Source organism: Hyperoodon ampullatus (assembly GCF_949752795.1).
Source record: "Hyperoodon ampullatus genome assembly, chromosome: 15".
In the NCBI taxonomy this organism is placed as follows: Eukaryota; Metazoa; Chordata; class Mammalia; order Artiodactyla; family Ziphiidae; genus Hyperoodon; species Hyperoodon ampullatus.
The window spans coordinates 30,708,772-30,732,201 of record NC_136928.1 but is presented as its reverse complement, the minus strand read 5'-3'; the positions used below and the strand labels follow the sequence as shown (position 1 = coordinate 30,732,201).

The 23,430-nt window shown below is 36.4% G+C and overlaps 1 protein-coding gene across 1 annotated transcript in view; it reads left to right on the top strand.

Annotated features, from left to right (window-relative positions):
* APLF (aprataxin and PNKP like factor) overlaps window positions 1-23,430 on the top strand; it is a gene marked incomplete at its 5' end in the record, with an annotated part of 92,499 nt that overhangs the window by 15,917 nt on the left and 53,152 nt on the right. The window contains 2 exons of the mRNA XM_079720515.1: window positions 713-784; window positions 18,555-18,727. Coding sequence (XP_079576641.1) covers window positions 713-784; window positions 18,555-18,727 — 245 coding nt within the window. The remainder of the gene's footprint in view (window positions 1-712; window positions 785-18,554; window positions 18,728-23,430) is intronic.

Here is a 23,430-nt window from a genome sequence, read left to right as displayed (position 1 = left end):
AGCGTGGAGTCTTATCCACTGCGCCACCAGGGAAGTCCCCAATTTTTAAACTTTGGTGTGCGGAAGTGATTGTGGGAGTAAGTAGAACAGTGTTGGCTCAAAACAGGAAGAAAATATATAATTAAAAATTTTTTCTTCACTGTAAATACTTGGTTTTCACTGCTCCCTCTCCTACCTTCCTGTTCTCTTAACTACTGCTAATGGCCCTGAGCTCAAACGCAGGTCTGCCTGACCTGCGTCTGCTTGACCCCAAAGCTTGTAGTCTTACCTTTTACATTTACCAGACTGCTGGTTTTTGAGACCTTCTGCCATTATAACATAATTTATCTTATCTGTATTTGGAATGCTTCCTGATAAGTACATATTATATAGATTTTTTTCTCATTTTATGAATTTTATTGATAAGAATCCCCACTAAATGTCTGTCTTGAATGGAAACCATCATGAAAGGTTTTGGGATCTGTTAGTTTCCAACCTTGAGTCTCTGCTTCACTGTTTATTTTTCTGTGACTTTGGGCAGGTCCCTTAATCTCTGAGTTGTTTCCTTATTTGTTCAGTAAGGACAGTCATTTCAATATACAGTTGTTGAATGAATAATAGATTTCATATCTAGCCTAATGATTTCAGAAGCATTGCTGTGGGGTTTGTTGTTGTTGTTATTGTTTTTTAGGCAGGTGGCTGTGTTTGAAATTTTAATTTTTTTCTCCTGTAGATAACAGATAAGAGAGTGTCCAGAAGACATGCCATTCTTGAAGTGGTGGGTGGTCAGCTTCGAATCAAACCGGTAAATATGTTGTTAGTGATTTATTTTAACATTTTCTCTCTCACGTGTTTCCAGCTCCTGATTGGAGGGGCTTATTTTTAAGGTTATGAAAATAGGGAATTAATGTCGGAATATGTTTTTCTTATTGCCAGAAGATAATTGGGAGATAAAGATCTAAACTATTTAAGCTGCTTTTTTTCCCATGGGGCAGTGCCACATTTATGTAGTTAGAATCTTAATGAAAGGTGACTACCAGTTCATGTGTACATTATGATTTTGTTCATGAGTAGGTATTACAAATAAGATTCTATAAGAAAGTCCATAACTGTGTAATGGTTGGCTTTTGGGGGATGAGTTAGCAGCCAAAGTCACTTAAGTGTTATAGGCTTGTTTCAATAGATTTCTGTACCTAGAGTATTTTCCAAATTGGCTTAATAGAGATGCTTAATTGGAGTCATGTCTATACTTGGATGAAAAGTATTCAGGTGTATTTTGAACTTCTGTGACTATTTAAAAGAGTATCGACAATATAAAATAAATATACTTAAAGATGATTTTATTAATGGAAAATTCTTTCTTCAGGTTAAACTTTATCCCTTATGAAGTGGGTCAGATTTCTGTATGGGTGTTTAACAATGTTCAAACAAAGAAGACACCTTTTAGAAAACATTCTTTACCTTGCTTGGTCTTTAATTAGATTGTGTTGATATAAGATAAGTCAACAGGTGTCTTTTGAGCACCAAACTGTGGTAGATACAAAATTAGAAGTTAGAGCAAAAATTCCACATTAGATTATAGACTTTTAAAACTAACATTTGGGATGGTAACATTTTATTTAAACTATACCTTTGTTTATATTTATCTTTTAAATATTGTTTAGTATAATTTTATGAACTTTTAGTAAATGACCTTATACACATGGGAAAAAGGTAAGTGTTTTTACCCTTTTCTTGGTACTATTATTTTTGACAACTTAGAATGTCTAGCTCTACATAGTCAGCAAGTTGTTAAATGAGAATTAGAACTCAGGTTCTTTGAACCCTCTGCAGTATTTTTTTTTTTTCCGTCACATTTTCCAAGTCAGGATTCTTTTGCCATGTTCTCTTCTTTAAAAAAATTCTTGAAGTTAAAACTAATTGTTTCAACTTATCTTCACAAGACGTTTTAGTGCCTTCAGTTGAGTAGAACTTTAGAACTGAAAGCAATCTTAGATTCAGGCTTTTGTATGTGGGAATTTGATTTGGGCCAGAGCTGGCATTGCATAGAAATGGAGAAGAGAAGTTTTTATCAGTAAATGGTACTGGGACAGTTTGTTGTTTGTTTGGGCAAAAAAATAAAAAAAATAATTAGACCCCTACCTCAAACCATACACAAAAATCAATTCCAGATAGATTAATGTGAAAGTCGAAACTGTAAAACTGTTAGAAGATAACGTAGGATAAAACCTTTATGACCTTAGAGTAGGGAAAGGTTTTTAAATAAGATATAAAAAGCAGAAACTGTAAAAGAAAGATTGAAAAAAAGCCAATTACATTAAAATTAAGAACCTTTGCTGATCAAAAGGACACTATAATGAAAATGAAAAATACAACAGGGAGAAGATACGTAAAACACATATAATTGACAAAGGAATGATATCCAAAATTTATAGCAAATGCTTTCAGTCAATGAGAAGAAGATAATCCAATAGAAAAATGGACTGAAGATTTGAGTGGCACATTGCAGAAGTGGAAACCTGACTAGCTAGTAAACACGAAAAGCAGGTGCTCAGCCTTTTTATTAGATGGAGAAATAAATGAAACCACAATGAGATACGATTCCACACCCAACAGATTGGCAAAAATGAAAAGTCTAACAATTTCAGGTGTTGGGGGAGCAGTAGAACAAGTGGAATAGTTATGAGCTGTGGCTGGGAGCTTAGATGGTGCAGCCACTTTGGAAAATAGCTTGATGCTATTTCCTAAAGATGAAGGCTTGTATTCCCTGCAGGCAGACCTCACGCACACACAGGTACCAATAGATATGTACAAGAGCCTGAAGAACAAAATTGTTTATATGATAGCAAAACACTAGAAGCAACATAAATTTCCACCTACAGTAAAATCAATAAATATATTGTGATATATTCATTTAATGAAATGTAGTACAGCAGTGAAGATACATTACTGTGAAAGCTGAAAAAGCATGGATTAAAATCAGGAACATAATACTGAATGATGAAAGCAAGCATTGGAAGAATATTTACAGTGTGGCTTCATTTATGTAAGATTAAAAATCCTACAAAGTAAGCAATATATTCAGGGTCATAAACATAGGTGGTAAAACCATAAAGAAAATCAAGGAAGTGATAAACACAAACATCAGGATAATTACATCTGAGGAAACTGAGAAGAGAGTGGTTAGGTAAAGACTCACTGGTAACATCAAAGGTAATGGTAATATTCTTAAACTGGGTGGTGGGTCCACACATAATATCTTATGTGTATTATGTCTCTAAAAAATTATTATGGAATATTTATAACATGAAAAAAGGGTAAAGAATAGTACAGTATATTGCAGTTATTTCTGTAATGCCAAACTACCAAACATTGGAAGACATAAAAAATGTTTTTTTAAGGAAATGTGCAGTTCTAGTACTAGAATTTGATTGCTCTTTTAGAAAAATATTTAATTGGGTTTTGAATTTTATTCCAAGAATTATGAAATTCACATTATATTAGTTGAAGGAAAGCTGCTTCTTGGACTTAGTGATATACGTATGGGTTCTTTGCTTTATGTAATGCTTGATTTCTTGTTTATATTAATATAGTTTCAATAAAATACCCATCCCCTTGAAATAGATTTATTTATTTAATCAGCATCTTATTGTAGCTGCACCTTCAAGGTGCAATTTAGAGAAGTTTAGAGGAATTCTAACACTGATTTTGTTAATGGAAGTTTAAGATTAGAAATAATGAGTATGAGATGGACAAATAACTTCCAGTTTATTCATTTTATCATAATGTGTGCTAAATATCACTTATTCTCTGTTCTAGTCAATCACAAATTATTTGATCTGCTAAAGCAAATTATATATACAACTGTAATAAAGTGTTGAGAGAAGTTTTAGTTTAAAAATCTTTGTAAAATTATATAAATAAATATAGCAGATATTTTGTTTTGATGATCCCTTCTGTATGCTGTGTACTCCACTTTAAGTAATTAAATCTTTTTTTCCTTCCCTCAAATTAGAAATCTAAGTAAATAAAAAAGTAGCTTTGACAATGATAGATGAATGCAATTAGGGCAGTAACTAATTTGGACTTTTAAATTGGACGAATTTGTCTTTTTTTCCTGCTCTAATATTTCCCTTTAGAAAAGGCTCTAGCTCTTAGCAGTTCTTGGAAATAGTGCATGAAGAGATAATATTAGCTCATGGGGAGATGATGTTAGCTTTTTTGTGTGTCGTTTAAATTTGATGTACAGTCTGCTATCAGCACGGAGAAAATGCATTCTAAAGGCAAAATGATGATGTTCTTTGTAAATGACTGTATCACCAGTGGTTACTTATGTCATCAGGGTGAATTCATAGCTGTCAATGCTTTTATTTCATTTTAATAAAAACTTACTCTTGGGGCTTCCCTGGTGGCGCAGTGGTTGAGAGTCCGCCTGCCGATGCAGGGGACACGGGTTCGCGCCCCCGTTCGGGAAGATCCCACATGTCGCGGAGCGGCCGGGCCCGTGAGCCGTGGCTGCTGAGCCTGAGTGTCCGGAGCCTGTGCTCCGCAATGGGAAAGGCCACAGCAGTGAGAGGCCCGCGTACCGCAAAAAAACAAATAAATAAATAAAAACTTACTCTTTGGTTCTTGGATGATTGAGAGAGTAGTTCTGAACTGTGTATAAATTGTAAAAGATACGTATTTTTTGCCATTTGGTATTGATTCTCAAAATATGCAGCTTTGGGTGATTGTATCTTTTCTATTGCACAATGAAATTTCTGAGTTGTGATTGTTTTGCTTCCCATGAAATTATGGGTACACTTGTAAAATAGCTATAAAATACTAAAATAGCTTTTCCACAACTCATTTTGTTTAAAAAAAAAATGCTTTCCAAACTAAAAAAACACAAAATAAGAGGAGCTCTTTTTTTCGGTATACATCAATCTTTGTTTAATATTTAATGATAATTCCAATAGAAAGCTATAGAAAAGTTATTTGTATTTTAGTTCTAGTCCTTCAGGGATAATGCATCCTTTGCACCATTTCTTTTTTTTTTTTTAACATCTTTATTGGAGTATAATTGCTTTACAGTGGTGTGTTAGTTTCTGCTATATAACAAAGTGAATCAGTTATACATATACATGTGTCCTCATATCTCTTCCCTCTTGCATCTCCCTCCCTCCCACCCTCCCTATCCCACCCCTCTAGGTGGTCACAAAGCACCGAGCTGATCTCCCTGTGCTATGTGGCTGCTTCCCACTAGCTATCGGTTTTACGTTTGGTAGTGTATATATGTCCATGCCACACTCTCACTTTGTCCTAGTTTACCCTTCCCCCTCCCTGTATCCTCAAGTCCATTCTCTAGTATGTCTGCATCTTTATTCCAGTCTTGCCCCTAGGTTCTTCTGACCATTTTTTTTTCTTTTTTTTTTTTTTTTTAGATTCCATATATATTTGTTACCATACGGTATTTGTTTTTCTCTTTCTGACTGACTTCACTCTGTATGACAGGCTCTAGGTCCATCCATCTCACTACAGATAACTCAGTTTTGTTCCTTTTTATGGCTGAGTAATATTCCATTGTATATATGTGCCACATCTTCTTTATCCATTCATCTGTTGATGGACACTTAGGTTGCTTCCATGTGCTGGCTATTGTAAATAGAGCTGTAATGAACATTGTGGTACATAACTCCTTTTGAATTATGGTTTTCTCAGGGTATATGCCCAGTAGAGGGATTGCTGGGTCACATGGTAGTTCTATTTTTAGTTTTTTAAGGAACCTTCATACTGTTCTCCATAGTGGCTGTATCAGTTTACATTCCCACCAACAGTGCAAGGTGTTCCATTTTCTCCACACCCTCTCCAGCATTTATTGTTTCTAGATTTTTTGATGATGGCCATTCTGACTGGTGTGCAGTGATACTTCATTGTAGTTTTGATTTGCATTTCTCTAATGGTTAGTGTTGTTGAGCATCCTTTCATGTGTTTTCGGCGATCTGTGTATCTTCTTTGGAGAAATGTCTATTTAGGTCTTCTGCTCAGTTTTGGATTGGGTTGTTTGTTTTTTTGATATTGAGCTTCATGAGCTGATTGTAAATTATGGAGAGTAATCCTTTGTCAGTGCTTCACTTGCAAATATTTTCTCCCATTCTGAGGGTTGTCTTTTCGTCTTGTTTATGGTTTCCTCTGCTGTGCAAAAGCTTTTAAGTTTCATTAGGTCCTATTTGTTTATTTTTGTTTTTATTTCCATTTCTCTAGGAGGTGGGTCAAAAAGGATCTTGCTGTGAATTATGTCATAGAGTGTTCTGCCTATGTTTTCCTTTAAGAGTTTGATGGTGTCTGGCCTTACATTTGGGTCTTTAATCCATTTTGAGTTTATTTTTGTGCATGGTGTTAGGGAGTGTTGTAATTTCATTCTTTTACATATAGCTGTCCAGTTTTCCCAGCACCATTTACTGAAGAGGCTCTCTTTTCTTCATTACATATTCTTGCCTCCTTTATCAAAAATAAGGTGACCATATGTGTGTGGGTTTATCTCTGGGCTTTCTATCCTGTTCCATTGATCTATGTTTCTGTTTTTGTGCCAGTACCATACTGTCTTGATTATTGTAGCTTTGTAGTATAGTCTGAAGTCAGGAAGCCTGATTCCTACAGCTCCGTTTTTCTTTCACAAGATTGCTTTGGCTATTTGGGGTCTTTTGTGTTTCCATACAAATTGTGAAATTTTTTGTTCTAGTTCTGTGAAAAATGCCAGTGGTAGTTTGATAGGGATTGCATTGAATCTGTAGATTGCTTTGGGTAGTATAGTCATTTTCACAATGTTGATTCTTCTAATCCAAGAACATGGTATATCTCTCCATCTGTTTATATCATCTTTAATTTCTTTTATCAGTGTCTCATATTTTTCTGCATACAGGTCTTTTGTCTCCTTATGTGGGTTTATTCCTAGGTATTTTATTATTTTGTTGCAGTCGTAAATGGGAGTGTTCCCTTAATTTCTCTTTCAGATTTTTCATCATTAGTGTATAGGAATGCAAGAAATTTCTTGCATTAATTTGTATCCTGCGACTTTACCAAATTAATTGATTAGCTCTTGTAGGTTTCTGGTAGCATCTTTAGGATTCTCTATGTATAGTATCATGTCATCTGTAAACAGTGACAGCTTTACTTCTTCTTTTCCAATTTGGATTCCTTTTATTTCTCTTTCTTCTCTGATTGCTGTGGCTAAAACCTCCAAAACTATGTTGAATAATAGTGGTGATAGTGGACAACCTTGTCTTTTTCCTGATCTTGGGGGAAATGGTTTCAGTTTGTCACCATTGAGGACAATGTTGGCTGTGGGTTTGTCATATATGGCCTTTATTATGTTGAGGTAAGTTCCCTCTATGCCTACTTTCTGGAGGGTTTTTATCATAAATGGGTGTTGAATTTTGTCAAAAGCTTTCTCTGCATCTATTGAGATGATCATATCGTTTTTCCTCCTTCAATTTGCTAATATGGTTATCACATTGACTGATTTGTGTATATTGAAGAATCCTTGAATTCCTGGGATAAACCCCACTTGATCATGGTGTATGATCCTTTTAATGTACTGTTGGATTCTGTTTGCTAGTATTTTGTTGAGGGTTTTTTCATCGATGTTCATCAGTGATATTGGCCTGTAATTTTCTTTCTTTGTGACATCTTTGTCTAGTTTCGGTGTTAGGGTGATGGTGGCCTCGTAGAATGAGTTTGGTAGTGTTCCTCCCTCTGCTATATTTTGGAAGAGTTTGCGAAGGGTAGGTGTTAGCTCTTCTCTAAATGTTTGATAGAATTTGCCTGTGAAGCTATCTGGTCCTCAGTTTTTGTTTGTTGGAAGATTTTTAAATTTCAGTCTCAATTTCAGTGCTTGTGATTGGTCTGTTTATATTTTCTATTTCTTCCTGGTTCAGTCTCAGAAAGTTGTGCTTTTCTAAGAATTTGTCGATTTTTTCCAGTTGTCCATTTTAGGCATATAGTTGGTTGAAGTAATCTCTCATGATCCTTTGTATATCTGCAGTGTCAGTTGTTACTTCTCCTTTTTCATTTCTAATTCTATTGATTTGAGTCTTCTCCCTTTTTTTCTTGATGAGTCTGGCTAATGGTTTATCAATTTGGTTTATCTTCTCAAAGAACGAGCTTTTAGTTTTATTGATCTTTGCAGTTGTTTCCTTCATTTCTTTTTCATTTATTTCTGATCTGATTTTTATGATTTCTTTCCTTCTGCTACCTTTGGGTTTTTTTTTTGTTGTTGTTGTTCTCCTTTCTCTAATTGCTTTAGGTGTAAGGTTAGGTTGTTTATTGGAGATGTTTCTTGAGGTAGGATTGTATTGCTATGAATGTCCCTCTTAAAACTGCTTGCTGCATCCCGTAGGGTTTGGGTCTTCGTGTTTTCATTGTCATTTGTCTCTAGGTATGTTTTGATTTCCCCTTTGATTTCTTCAGTGTTCTCTTGGTTATTTAGTAGTGTATTGTTTAGCTTCCACGTGTTTGTATTTTATACAGATCTTTTCCTGTAATTGATATCTAGTCTCATAGCATTGCAGTCAGAAAAGATACTTGGTATGATTTCAATTTTCTTTAATTTACCAAGGCATGATTTGTGACCCAAGATACTATCTATCCTGGAGTATGTTCCATGAGCACCTGAGAAGAAAGTGTATTTTGTTGTTTTTGGATGGAATGGCCCATAAATATCAATTAAGTCCATCTTGTTTAATGTATCATTTAAAACTTGTGTTTCCTTATTTATTTTCATTTTGGATGATCTGTCCATTGGTGAAAGTGGGGTGTTAAAGTCCCCTACTATGATTGTGTTACTGTCGATTTCCCCTTTTATGGCTGTTAGTATTTGCCTTATGTATTGAGGTGCTCCTATGTTGGGTGCATAAATATTTAGAATTGTTATATTGTCATCTTGGATTGATCACTTGATCATTATGCAGTGTCCCTCTTTGTCTCTTGTAGTAGCCTTTATTTTAAAGTCTATTTTGTCTGATATGAGAATTGCTACTCCATCTTTCTTTTGATTTCCATTTGCATGGAGTATCTTTTTCCATCCTCTCACTTTCAGTCTCTGTGTGTCCCTCTTCTGAATTGGGTCTCTTGTAGACAGCATCTATACGGGTCTTATTTTTGTATCCATTCAGCCAGTCTTTTGGTTGGAGCGTTTAATACATTTACATTTAAGGTAATTATCAATATGTGTATTCCTGTTACCATTTTCTTAATTGTTTTGGGTTTGTTTTTGTAGGTCTTTTCCTTCTCTTGTGTTTCCTGCCTGGAGAAGTTCTTTTACCATTTGTTGTAAAGCTGGTTTGGTGGTGCTGAATTCTCTTGGCTTTTGCTTTTCTATAAAGGTTTTAATTTCTCCGTCGAATCTGAATGAGATCCTTGCTGGGTAGAATAATCTTAGTTGTAGGTTTTTCACTTTCATCACTTTCCATATGTCCTGCCAGTCCCTTCTGGCTTGCAGAGTTTCTGCTGAAAGATCAGCTGTTAACCTTATGGGGATTCCCTTCTTTGTTATTTGTTGTTTTTCCCTTGCTGCTTTTAATATTTTTTCTTTGTATTTAATTTTTGATAGTTTGATTAATATGTGTCTTGGCGTGTTTCTCCTTGGATTTGTCCTCTATGGGAGTCTCTGTGCTTCATGGACTTGTTAACTATTTCCCTTCCCATATTAGGGAAGTTTTCAACTATAATCTCTTCAAATATATTCTCAGTCCCTTTCTTTTTCTCTTCTTCTGGGACCCCTATAATTCAAATGTTGGTGCATTTAATGTTGTCCCAGAGGTCTCTGAGACTGTCCTCAATTCTTTTCTTTCTTTTTTCTTTATTCTGCTCTGTGGTAGTTAGTTCCACTGTTTTATCTTCCAGGTCACTTATCCGTTTTTCTGCCTCAGTTATTCTGCTATTGATTCCTTCTAGAGAATTTTTAATTTCATTTATTGTGTTGTTTATCATTGTTTTTTTGCTCTGTAGTTCTTCTAGGTCCTTTTTAAATGTTTTTTGTATTTTCTCCATTGTATTTCCAAGACTTTGGATAATTTTTACTATCATTACTCTGAATACTTTTTCAGGTAGACTGCCTATTTCCTCTTCATTTGTTTGGTCTGGTGGGTTTTTACCTTGCTCCTTGACCTGCTGTGTATTTCTCTGTCTTCTCATTTTGCTTACCTTACTGTGTTTATGGTCTCCTTTTCGCAGGCTGCAGGTTCGTAGTTCCTCTTGTTTTTGATGTCTGCCCGCAGTGGCTAAGGTTGGTTCAGTGGCTTGTGTAGGCTTCCTGGTGGAAGGGACTAGTGCCTGTGTTCTGGTGGGTGAGGCTGGATCTTGTCTTTCTGGTGGGCAGGACCGCGTCCAGTGGTGTGTTTTGGGGTATCTGTGACCTTATCATGATTTTAGACAGCCTCTCTGCTAATGGGTGGGTTGTGTTCTGTCTTGCTAGTTGTTTGGCATAGGGTGTCCAGCAATGTAGCTTGCTGGTCATTGAGTGGAGCTGAGTTTTAGTGTTGAGATGGAGATCTCTGAGAGAGGTTTTGCTGTTTGATATTACGTGGGGCTGGGAGGTCTCTGGTCGACCAATGTGCTGAACTCGGCTCTGCCACCTCAGAGGCCCAGGCCTGACACCTGGCCGGAGCACAGGAAGGAAGGAATAAAATAAATATATTAAAATAAAACATTTTTTTAAATTATTAAAAATAAAAATTTTAAAGTAATAAAAAAAAGAAAGAAGAGTGCAAGCAAACCAAAAAGCAAATCCACCAATGATAACAAGTGCTTAAAACTATACAAAAAACAAAACAAAAACAGAGAAAACCCTAGGACAAATGGTAAAGCAAAGCTATACAGACAAAATCACACAAAGGAGCATATACATACACACTTACGAAAAGAAAAAAAGGAAAAACATATATATATTAAAAAAGGAAGAGAGCAACCAAGTCAATAAACACATCTACCGATGATAATAAACTCTGAATACAAAACTAATGTAAACATAAAACCAGAAACAAATTAGATGCAGAAAGCAAACCCCACGTCTACAGTTGCTCCCAAAGTCCACCTCCTCAATTTGGGATGATTTGTTGTCTATTCAGGTATTCCACAGATGCAGGGTACATCAAGTGGATTGTCGAGGTTTAATCCGCTGCTCCTGAGGCTGCTGGGAGAGATTTCCCTTTCTCTTCTTTGTTCCCACAGCTCCTGGGATTCAGCTTTGGATTTGGCCCCGCTTCTGCATGTAGGTCACCTGAGGGTGTCTGTTCCCCACCCAGACAGGACGGGGTTAAAGGAACAGCTGATTAGGGGGCTCTGGCTCACTCAGCCCTGGGGGAGGGAGGGGTATGGAATGTGGGGGGAGCCTGTGGCAGCAGAAGCAGGTATGACATTGCACCAGCCTGAGGCATGCCATGTGTTCTCCCGGGGAGTTGTCCTTGGATCATGGGACCCTGGCAGTGGTGGGCTGCACAGGCTTCCAGGAGAGGAGTTGTGGAGAGTGACCTGTGCTTGCACACAGGCTTTTTGGTGGCTGCAGCAGCAGCCTTAGCATCTCATGCCCTTCTCTGGTGTCCACGCTGATAGCCACGGCTCGTGCCCGTCTCTGGAGCTCATTAAGGTGGTGCTCTGAATGCCCTCTCCTCGTGCATCCTGAAACAATGGTCTTTTGCCCCTGTGGCAGGTCCAGACTTTTTCCCGGACTCCCTCCCGGCTAGCTGTGGTGCACTGGCCTCCTTCAGGCTGTGTTCACGCAGCCAACCCCAGTCCTCTCCCTGGGATCTGACCTCTGAAGCCCAAGCCTCAGCTCCCAGCCCCCGCCCGTCCTGGCGGGTGAGCAGACAAGCCTCTCAGGCTGGTGAGTGCTGGTCGGCAGCGATCCTCTGTGCGGGAATCTCTCCGCTTTGCCCTCTGCACCCCTGTTGCTGCGTTCTCCTCCATGGCTCCAGAGCTTCCCCCCTGCCACCCCCCGCCCCCCGTCTCTGCCCACGAAGGCCTTCCTAGTGTGTGGAAACTTTTCCTCCTTCACAGCTCCCTCCCAGAGGTGCAGGTCCCATCCCTATTCTTTTGTCTCTGTTTGTTTTTTCTTTTGCCCTACCCATGTATGTGGGGAGTTTCTTGCCTTTTGGGAGGTCTGAGGTCTTCTGCCAGAGTTCACTAGGTGTTCTGTAGGAGTTGTTCCACATTTAGATGTTTTTCTGATGTATTTGTGGGGAGGAAGGTGATCTCCACGTCTTACTCCTCCTCCATCTTGAAGGCCTCTTCTCAGTAAAAACCTTGTAAATCAAGCTTTTCCTCTGTGACAGAAATACTTGGTTTCTTGCTCCCTGAATCCATTAATGCATTTTGAGTATCACCTGGTCACATACTGCTGGGAACCAGGTTGCCTCCCCTATGGGGCAGGCTGAGACTTCTACATAAAGGAACTCTCAGAGTTCTTGATGTTTCTCTTCTGGTGACATGGAATAACAGGGCTGCTTTTTCCGATTCTCTTTTTAAAAGTCAGTTTTGTGTGTATTCTTTAAGACAGTTGTCAGTTTGGGCCATGTTTACACATATATTGGAATAAAGTATTTGTAGTATTCTATTGTTTTTCAAAAGTTTTATGTGTACTTATATCATTGTTTTCATTCCAGATGTTGTGTCTGTCTTCTCCTTTTTTATAAATATTGGTAAATTTTTGTCTATTTTATAACTTTTAAGAAACAACCTTTTGGACTTCTTGTATGTGTGGCTTTTTAGTTGGAGTGTATATAGTTTGACATAGATTTTTTTTAAAAGCTTACTCAATGAGTAATATTTATTTAGATGTGAGTTTTAGGAGCGAGCATCAGATTTCTTGGGATGTCATTTTTGCTCTTAGTTCTGGGATCTCCTATATGAACATTTTAGGAAAAGAAAAAGATGATCACGGACCACACAGAGTGGTCCACTTTCTTTGTGGATGATTTGCTAAATGACTAATATTTAACCACCTATCATTTAAATATTAAGTGCTTTCAGCTGAGGAAAAAATACTCAAACTGACTGTTTTCTTGACTTTGGGTTTGTGATGTGTTTTTAAAGAAATGTAATCATTTTCCTTTCTTAAGTATTTTACCGTTTCTTCTCTTACAATTTTATGCCGTTGTATTTAACATCTTAGCTTTTATAAACTTAGGACTATATCATTATTTAATATTGTTTAGAGATTCATTTGAATCTTTAAAATACTCATGAATAAGAACATGGTCTTCTCTTAGCTTGTAAGAAGGAAACCTCATTTAGAGAATATTCAGGGTTCAGGCAGAAGATATGTATATTCCTGTTTTGACTCTTGTCCTTCCTGCTACCCACCATTCCTCACTGGTGACCATGGCATATACCCGAGGAAGGGGAGGCTTCACTTTAAAGGCTGAGGAGTAACAGGGAACATTTCCAAGCCCAGCAACATGCAAAAACACTCAAAAGCTCTAGCCATATGCCAGAGAGCCACATTGAGAGATAAGTTAGGGGTGGCTGATAACATAATGAAAGGTTTCTAAACATTACATTTCAATTATAACTTAAAAAAAAATCAAACATTCACAGCTCTTTTTAGGAATATGATGTTGAATAAATTACATTGCATCTCCATTGTTATGCTATCTTGTTTATAAAACTTTATATTAATATAGTTTATAGAATGACTGACCAATGAAATAATTGCCTACCAAATTTATATAGCCTCTGATTTTAATTTCTACTTCTACCCTTTCTCTCCAAATTTTATTTTACTGCTTTCTTTTAACACAGACTTAAAGGAAATAGAAATGTTTCCAATTGCAGAAACACCCAGGAAGGAGTTAAGGCCAGATCCTCATGAATTTTAATTGCCAGAACTAGATAGATTATATTCATTGCAGCTTTCAGAATTGTCTTTTTTTTCTTTTTCTTTAATTTGAGCATGTAGGTAACAATGCTTATTTTCCTGGCAGCTTTTGCTTTAACATTCCCTATTCTGTATTAGTCTCACAGGCCTGCCCCAGGCCTTGGTTAAATGTACTGTTTGGATGGTTTAGCTTCTAAAATGTAGTCATTTTCTTTCCTAATTTAGCTAAGTAGTTTTTGGTTCCTTTTCCCAAATTCCATGATTCTGTGGTTAATTTAAAAGTATATTATGGTTATGTTCTTGGATTAGAGGAATCAATATTGTGAAAATGACTATACTACCCAAAGCAATCTACAGATTCAATGCAATCCCTATCAAATTACCAATGGCAATTTTTATGGAACTAGAACAAAAAATCTTAAAATTTGTATGGAGACACAAAAGACCCTGAACAGCCAAAGCGGTCTTGAGGGAAAAACATGGAGCTGGAGGAATCAGACTCCCTGACTTCAGACTATACTATAAAGCTACAGTAATCAAGACAATATGGTACTGGCACAAAAACAGAAACATAGATCAATGGAACAAGATAGAAAGCCCGGAGATAAACCCACGCACCTATGGTCAACTAATCTATGACAAAGGAGGCAAGGACATACAATGGAGAAAAGACAGTCTCTTCAGTAAGTGGTGCTGGGAAAACTGGACAGCTACATGTAAAAGAATGAAATTAGAACACTCCCTAACACCATACACAAAAATAAACTCAAAATGGATTAGAGACCTAAATGTAAGACCAGACACTATAAAACTCTTAGAGGAAAACATAGGAAGAACACTGTTTGACATAAATCACAGCAAGATCTTTTTTGATCCACCTCCTAGAGTAATGGAAATAAAAACAAAAATAAACAAATGGGACCTAATGAAACTTAAAAGCTTTTATACAGCAAAGGAAATCATAAACAAGACGAAAAGACAACCCTCAGAATGGGAGAATATATTTGCAAATGAATCAGTGGACAAAGGATTAATCTCCAAAATATATAAACAGCTCATGGAGCTCAATATTAAAAAAAACAAACAACCCAATCCAAAAATGAGCAGAAGACCTAAGTAGACATTTCTCCAAAGAAGACATACAGATTGCCAAGAAGCACATGAAAAGCTGCTCAACATCACTAATTATTAGAGAAATGCAAATCAAAACAACAATGAGGTGTCACCTCACAGCAGTTAGAATGGGCATCATCAGAAAATCTACGAACAGCAAATGCTGGAGAGGGTGTGGAGAAAAGGGAACACTCTTGCACTGTTGGTGGGAATGTAAATTGATACAGCCACTATGGAGAACAGTATGGAGGTTCCTTAAAAAACTAAAAATAGAATTACCATATGACCCAGCAATCCCACTACTGGGCATATACCCAGAGAAAACCATAATTCAAAAAGACACATGCACCCCAATGTTCATTGCAGCACTATTTACAATAGCCAGTTCATGGAAGCAACCTAAATGCCCATCGGCAGATGAATGGATAATGAAGATGTGGTACATATATACAATGGCGTATTACTCAGCCATAAAAAGGAACGAAATTGGGTCATTTGTTGAGACATGGATGGATCTAGAGACTGTCATACAGAGTGAAGTAAGTCAGAAAGAGAAAAACAAATATCGTATATTAATGCACATATGTGGAACCTAGAAAAATGGTACAGATGAACTGGTTTGCAGGGCAGAAATTGAGACACAGATGTAGAGAACAAACGTATGGACACCAAGGGGGCAAAGCGGTGGGTGGTGGGGGTGGGGGTGTGATGAATTGGGCGATTGGGATTGACATGTGTACACTGATGTGCATAAAATGGATGACTAATAAGAGCCTTCTGTATAAAAGATAGATATAGATTATTCAAGTCATCCAATGAAAATAAATAAATATATTTTTTTAAAAAGTATATTATGGTATTTGATCAGAAGAAGTCATGTGAAGTGACAACTAAAGTTACTTTTGTGATTTTCTTGGTATTTTGAAAGCCAGTAAGCTCATGTGCTGAGCTGCTTGCTACCAGGAGCTTTTTAGCAGATGAAAGTGGATTCTGTTTAAAATTTAGTTTACCTAATTGCACCGATTATAGTTTTTAAAAATCATTTAATATGATATCTTATAGACAATGCAATTAAACAGTTTTAGGGGTGACTCTATTTAAGTGACTCAACAGGTAGCATTTTTATTAAGTACATTAGACTTCAAGCCTCACTTCTTATAGTACACTATTTGGAACCGTTCCTGAGATTATTCAGTAATGACTGACAGTTGAAATATCATAGATTCTTCCTGCTGCTAGAGACTTCTGTAGTCATTTTAATCATAGACTGTTAGAACTGTGTTAGGTAGTTATCTGCACCCATGGACCTTGGAGTCTAGTGGTGATTTATCAGATGACTATCTTTGAACTGATAGGGACTGGTTCCAATAGTTCAAGCAGAAAGGTGGGGTGAGATAAGATATTACTGAAGCTGTAGTAAACAAAAGAGCATTTTTGAGTAGGTCTCAATGATTGGATCAAAGGTTGTATGTATAGGGTGAAGATTTTGGTGTATGAAGGTGGGAGATGAGGTTGCAAACCACTGTAGATTTATGAAGAGCGTTCACTGCTATGCTTTGCTTATATTGGAGAAGCATCAGAGGCCTTATGTAGGGAAATGTAAAAAAATAACTTAGGAAGCAGTGAGGTAAAGGAAATCAGGGAGACTTGATGGGATGTTAGCACAAGCAAGAAATGCAAGCAGTGGGTAAGAGCTTGAAGTAGGGCAGTGACCGCAAATGCTAAAGAGAGATGGACTCGGGATACTTCAGAGGTAAATGATCTGGGGCTTGACATTTGAATGGAATGAAAGAATGTTGTAGATGTTCAGTAAAAGTTTGTGGATATTTTGGTGTGTTTTAATATATAATTGAAACTAAATCAGAATATCTTGTATTTACGCTTGAAATACCCTATTCTTTTTCCATAGAAATAGGCATTTTAAGAAATAAAAACAAATGAAAAATAAATTATAATGCAAAATAATCTACCTAACTTAACAACATTATTTGCTTCATGTTTTATAACAATATTCTAGACTTGTTTATGTCTTACTTAGTTTATATTCTGTAAATGATTGAGATTTTTAAAATATGAAAGTAACTATATTTAATAAAAATTTTAAAACCAAGTTTTCCAATGAAAAGAAAATTTTTGAGGGGTAAAAAAAATACTGATGCATTTCTAGAATTTCAAAATACATTAAAAAGAGGACTATTATAAGCTTCCTTAGTTTTTCCATAATGAATACTTTTTACAGTAGGAACAGAAGTTTTTGCCTGAATTTATACTCATTTCTAGTCTGTTCAATCTCAGGGTGAATAAAACATATCTTAACCCCTATAGATATATTAAATGGTTGGGATCAGAAAAGGTTTTGATGTGTGAAAATTTAGTTGTATCTCAAGATACTTTAATGAAGTATAAATAGAAAAACTGAGAATGTTTGGCATATGTCCAATCTCAGGGTGACATTTACCTTACTATAAATGGAAAGATGGTTGATGTCTCTAGAAAGAAATGTCATTTAAACTGATGAAGTAGACAGATGAATGGGTGGTAGGGGGAGTTGCTCTATGTAAAATTCTTTTAAAAGATCTGCATTAATGTGGATTGCTTTGGTATATGCTAAATCTTATTAAAAGACCCAATGGTTTAGATGACAAGAAGGCTATTCTGGAGATGGCTAAACTCAGCTTGATTTTAGTTAGAATTTTTAAGATGCCTTTCAATAGGTATTAATTATGGAGGCAACTCTCATTATCTTTGCTAACATGAGGTAATCAGTGGAAACATAATTCAAAATAGGGGATATTGTAATAGTTTTGACATTGAGATATATTTACCTCTTGCAATTTGAATATGGATGATGATCTTCAGAGGGGAATTTCATTTAAACAAAATAAGAAGATTCCTCTGTGAGGAGTAAAGAAAAAAGGTATGTTGTTTGCTTGAGAAATTTGATCAAGAATTTCCTTCCCGGGCTTCCCTGGTGGCGCAGTGGTTGAGAGTCCACCTGCCGATGCAGGGGACACGGGTTCGTGCCCCAGTCCGCGAAGATGCCACGTGAGGCAGAGCGGCTGGGCCCGTGAGCCATGGCCGCTGAGCCTGCGCGTCCGGAGCCTGTGCTCCGCAACGGGAGAGGCCACAGCAGTGAGAGGACCGTGTATTGCAAAAAGAAAAAAAGAATTTCCTTCCCATAGTTTCTCATTTTTTAATCATAGTAAGAAATTATTAGGGGAAAATAAGCAGAAGAGAATTTTCAAGGGAGTAGTGAATTTTGGATATCAAAATTGGGGGACTCAGTTTCCATACTGATAATTATTTTTCATGTTTCTCTTTCTAATGTCCAGTCATCTCTCAAACAAAATAGAAGTATCTTTTAAACAGTTAATTGATAACTTTGCTTTTTTCTTTGATTCCTAGAGAAATGGGAGGTATATTACAACTATTTTTTTATGTTTAGATAATAATTATGATACTTAGAAGTGCCAGATTTATTAGACTTTTAGGTGTAAATTTATACTTAGAATTGTTTTGACACAAATTTTGAATCAGTTCATATTTAGTTGTATTTTTGTCATGATTTTGAGTTACTACATCACTGTATTCTTTTTCTTTAATTTGTTAGATACATACAAATCCATGCTTTTATCAGTCTTCTGAGAAGAGCCAGCTCTTACCATTGAAGACAAATCTATGGCACTGGTTGAATCCTGGAGATAGTTTCTCTTTATTAGTTGACAAATACATTTTCCGTGTTTTGTCTACACATTCTGAAATGGAAGTGGAATGCACTTTAAGGTAAGGTTGCCTGATGAAATGCAGTTAAGTAAAGGTATTTGTAGTCTAATTCCTCAGTCATCCACAAAAGCTTCAGTAGAAACCAGTCTAGAATTCAACTATATTGGCGATAGGTCTTACATGGTGAGTGTGTGTGTGTGTGTGTGTGTGTGTGTGTTTTTCTAGAAAACATTTGATTTTGGAAACTTATGCCTCAGTAGTGATTGCTTCCATATGTTGTATCTTTTACCATTGTGTTTAGAATATATTTCACATCTAACAATAACCAGGATAGTTAATTTGAAACTGACTACATTTTCTTAATCTTTTTTTTAGTTTTAAAAATTTTCTTAAGGTATTAACCTCTGTTTTAGATTATACTTGTATAACTTATTTCTTATAAGAATAACAGAAAATATAGAATAGGGAAACGGATGAAATGAGGTTACAATAAATAGCTGGTGTAAAATTGAAATTAATGCACTAGTTTTGATGAGGCAATCATTAGCAGATTATTCGCCTTTGTTTTAGCTTTTAAATTATAGAATACTTAAACTGGACCTATAGAAGTAGATGGACAAAATTATATAGAGTGTGTTCTTTGATTGCACTGGTTTTAAATTTAAAAATCAATAAAAATACAATAGGAAAATCTTCAAGTGTTTTGAAATTAGACAACACATACCTAGGTAACCTCTGGATCCAAGAGAAATCACAAGGGCAATTAGAAAACATTTTGAACAGAATAATACTGAAAACATAACAAAAACATTTGTGAAATATATCTAAAGCAGTCCTTTGAGGGAAATTTATATTAAATGCCTATATTAGAAGAGAAGAAAGAGGTAAAACTGATGCCCTTTGCTTCTATTTTAAGAAGATAGACAAACAGGAGTAAACTAATCTGAAAATAGAAAAAAGTAAACAATAAGAAGAATAGGACTAGAAATCAACGAAATAGAACATAGACAAATAACAAAGAAGATCAACAAAGCCTAAAGTTAGTTTTCTGAAAAGACTAATAAAATTGATAAAATTGACAAGGCTTACCAAGAAAAAAAAGCTGGAAAACACAAATTATCAATATCAGGAATGGAAGAGGCAATATCACTACTGATCCTGCAGACCTTAAAAGAATAATAAAGAAATAAATATTTAAAACTTTATGCCAGTAAAACTGATAGCCTAAATGAATGGATGCATTCCTTGAAAAACGCAATTTACCAAAACTGATACAGGAAGAAATAGAAAATCTGATGACTCCTATGTCCATTAAAGAAATTGAGTTCCCAATTTAAGAATTTCCTGCAAGGAACTTCACTAGTGATTTGTCTTAAACTTACAAGGTACAAATAATACCAATATTATACTTTTTTTCTCCAAAATAGAAGATAGTACACTTCCCCACTCATTTTATGAAGCTTCCATAATCCTGATACCAAAATCAGACAAGAACATTACAAGAAAAGTAAATACAAACCCATATTCCTATAACAAAATATTTAGAAGTCAAAACCAACAATGTGTGAAATAGATTTTAATACATTATGACAACATGAAATTCGTCTGAGAAATGCAAGGTGAATTTATCATATATATATAAAAAAAATCAATCAGTGAAATTCACTATAACAGATTAAAGGACTGTCATTCCAGTAGATGCCTAAAAACAATTGTGACAAAAATTTAATACCTGTTAAAAATCCTTAGAGAAAACTAGGAAAAGAAGGAAATTTCCTTCCTATAAAAAAATACTTAATAGTGAGGTATTGAAAAGTTCTCTCCCTACAGTTGGGAACAAAACAAAGATATCCATTTGCACAACTTCTATTCCATGTTTTTTTTTTGTTTTTTTTTGGCGGTACGCGGGCCTCTCACTGTTGTGGCCTCTTCCGTTGCGGAGCACAGGCTCCGGATGCGCAGGCTCAGCGGCCATGGCTTACGGGCCCAGCTGCTCCACGCCATGTGGGATCTTCCCGGACCGGGGCACGAACCCGTGTCCCCTGCATCGGCAGGCAGACTCTCAACCACTGCGCCACCAGGGAAGCCCTCTATTCCATGTTGACTGGAGGTCCTAGCCAGTCCAGTAAAGGGAGAAAAAGCATCATACTGGAAAGAAAGAAGCAAAATTGTCTTTATTTGCAGATGACATGATTGTCTATTTAGAAAATCCTGAGGAAGCAAGGCACAAAACAATACCTACTGTATACTTACGTTTATATTACATTCTATTATAAGAAAACTAATTTATACTGACAGGGGGCCAAAATCCATCAATGTTTATTTCTGGTGGATTGACTAGGAAGGGGGGCCACAAGGGAACTTTTTGGGGGTGATGGATATGTTCTCTGTTGTTTTAAAAATTATAGTTGATTTATAATATATTAGTTTCAGGTTACAGGTTAGTTACAGCATAGTGATTCAGTATTTTTATAGATTAAAGTTATTACTGAGAGATGGCTATAATTCCCTGTGCTGTACAATATATCCTTTCACTTATCCATTTTATTCACAGTAGTTTTTATCTCTTAATCCCATAACACTATCTTGCCCATCCTCCCTTCCCTCTCCCTAGTGGTATACACTAGTTTGTTTTCTATATCTGTGAGTCTCTTTCTGTTTTGGTATATACATTCATTTGTTGTATTTTTTAGATTCCACATATAAGTGATAACGTACAGTATTTGTCTTTCCCTGTCTGACTTATTTCACTAATGTAAAACTCTCTAGGTCCCTGCGTATTGTTGCAAATGGCAGAATTTTATTCTTTTTTATGGATAATATTCCATTGTGTGTGTGTGTGTGTGTATATATATATGTATCTTTGTATAACAACAGGCCATTCATCTGTTGATGGACACTTGGGCTGCTTCCATATCTTGGCTGTTGTAAATAGTGCTGCTATGAACATCGGGGTGCATGTCTCTTTTCGAATTAGTGTTTTTGTTTTTCTCGGTTACGTAGCCAGGAGTGGAATTGCTGGATCATATGGTAGTTCTATTTTTAGTTTTTTGAGGAACCTCTGTAGTGTTTTCCATAGTGGCTGCACCAGTTTATAGTCTTAAACAGTGCACAAGGGTTCCCTTTTCTCCACATCCTCACCAACACTTGTTATTTGTACACTTTTTGATGATAGCCATTCTGACAGGTGTGAAGTGATATCTCATGGTGTTTTGATTTGCATTTCTCTAATAATTAGTGATGTTAAGCAACTTTTCATGTTCCGGTTAGTAATCTGTATGTTTTCTTTGGAAAAATGCCTATTTAGGTCTTCTGCCTACGTTTTGATGGGGTTGTTTGGCACATGGCTACCCAGAGTTGCAAGGAAAGCTGGGCAATGTAATCTCCAGCTGGGTGGATAGCCATTGTTAAAGGTGCTTATAGATCAGTGCCATTACAACTTTGCTGTCTGTTATGCAGATAATGACCACTTAGCTTCTGATGGTTAAATGCTAACCACCTGGCCTCTACAATTCTAGAATGCTGTCATCTCCATTGATGCTAAAGAGCCTTGTTCTTGGCAGCCTCTCCTACCATTAACACTGACCTATAGAGGCAGCTACCATTGAGCTCTTCAACACTGCCTCACTAGTGTGTACCTTATAGCTTAGTGTTCTGGGCCCTTCTGGGGAACATGGTCAGGTGGGGGATTCTCTAGTCTCATGTAATAAGTCCATTTTAGCATGCCCACCTTTTAGAGCCTATTGACTCCCTTTTCAGTATCATGCCAGGGCATTCTCTATTTCTACCCTATTTACTGTAAACATATTCTTTTTCCAAGCATGAACAAGCCATTTCAGCTGTATGTTAGGACTGGCTTTAGGTGTCCTTGCCAGTACCTTACATCCTAGGTTGCAGGACATTGTTTTTTATCCAGTTTTATTCTGCATCCCCTGTTTTAGCAACTTCAAGATCTATTCTTGAGCATGCTCTTCTGGTTTCTGTCAGTACATATTAGCCAGGTCCTGTAGCTCTTTAGTAGTAAATATTTGCTTTCCTGTTGAAGTAGGTACAGTACTTTTCTAGTCAGGTAATGATGAGCTGACCTTGGTTATTGGAATAGAAGCCATGGTGGGTGGGAGGGCAGGTCTTGAGGAAGGCATGTATCATCATGACAGGTATACCATTAGGAGGCAGCTGCCTGGTCTCCAGACAAAGAAAGGCTACTATCCTCTAGCAAGGGGGAGTGAACCATGTCTTAGACTGTGGAAGTATTGAAATATATTTTAGACATTTTTTGATACCATTGGGATTCTCATATATTTTAGAACTAGCTCCATTTTGCAGTGCCTACCTCATAAAAACACCATTGTACTGTTGTGTAAGGTTTACATGTATGAACTTTTTAATCTTCACAACCATCTTTATAAGGAATAGGTACTGTTAAAATCCCTATATTACAGATTAGGAAACTGAGACACAGAAGGTTTGAGACTTGCCCAAGGTCTCATAGCTAATATGTGGCAGAGAATTCAAACACAAGCTGACTAGGACTATAGCTCTTACTGACTTCCCTGACTGTACAAGAAAGCTTACTATAGCAGTCATTCTAATAGTGCAGACACTTGGAGAGTGGCTAAATAAATTTGGTGTAGTTTTAAAATGGAGTGAAAGTGAATGAACTAGAGAGAGCTCCAGGTTAAAATGTGGGTAAATCTCCACAATGTAATGTTGAGGAAAAAAACAAACAAAAAGGTTACAAATATATAAAGCATACACCATTT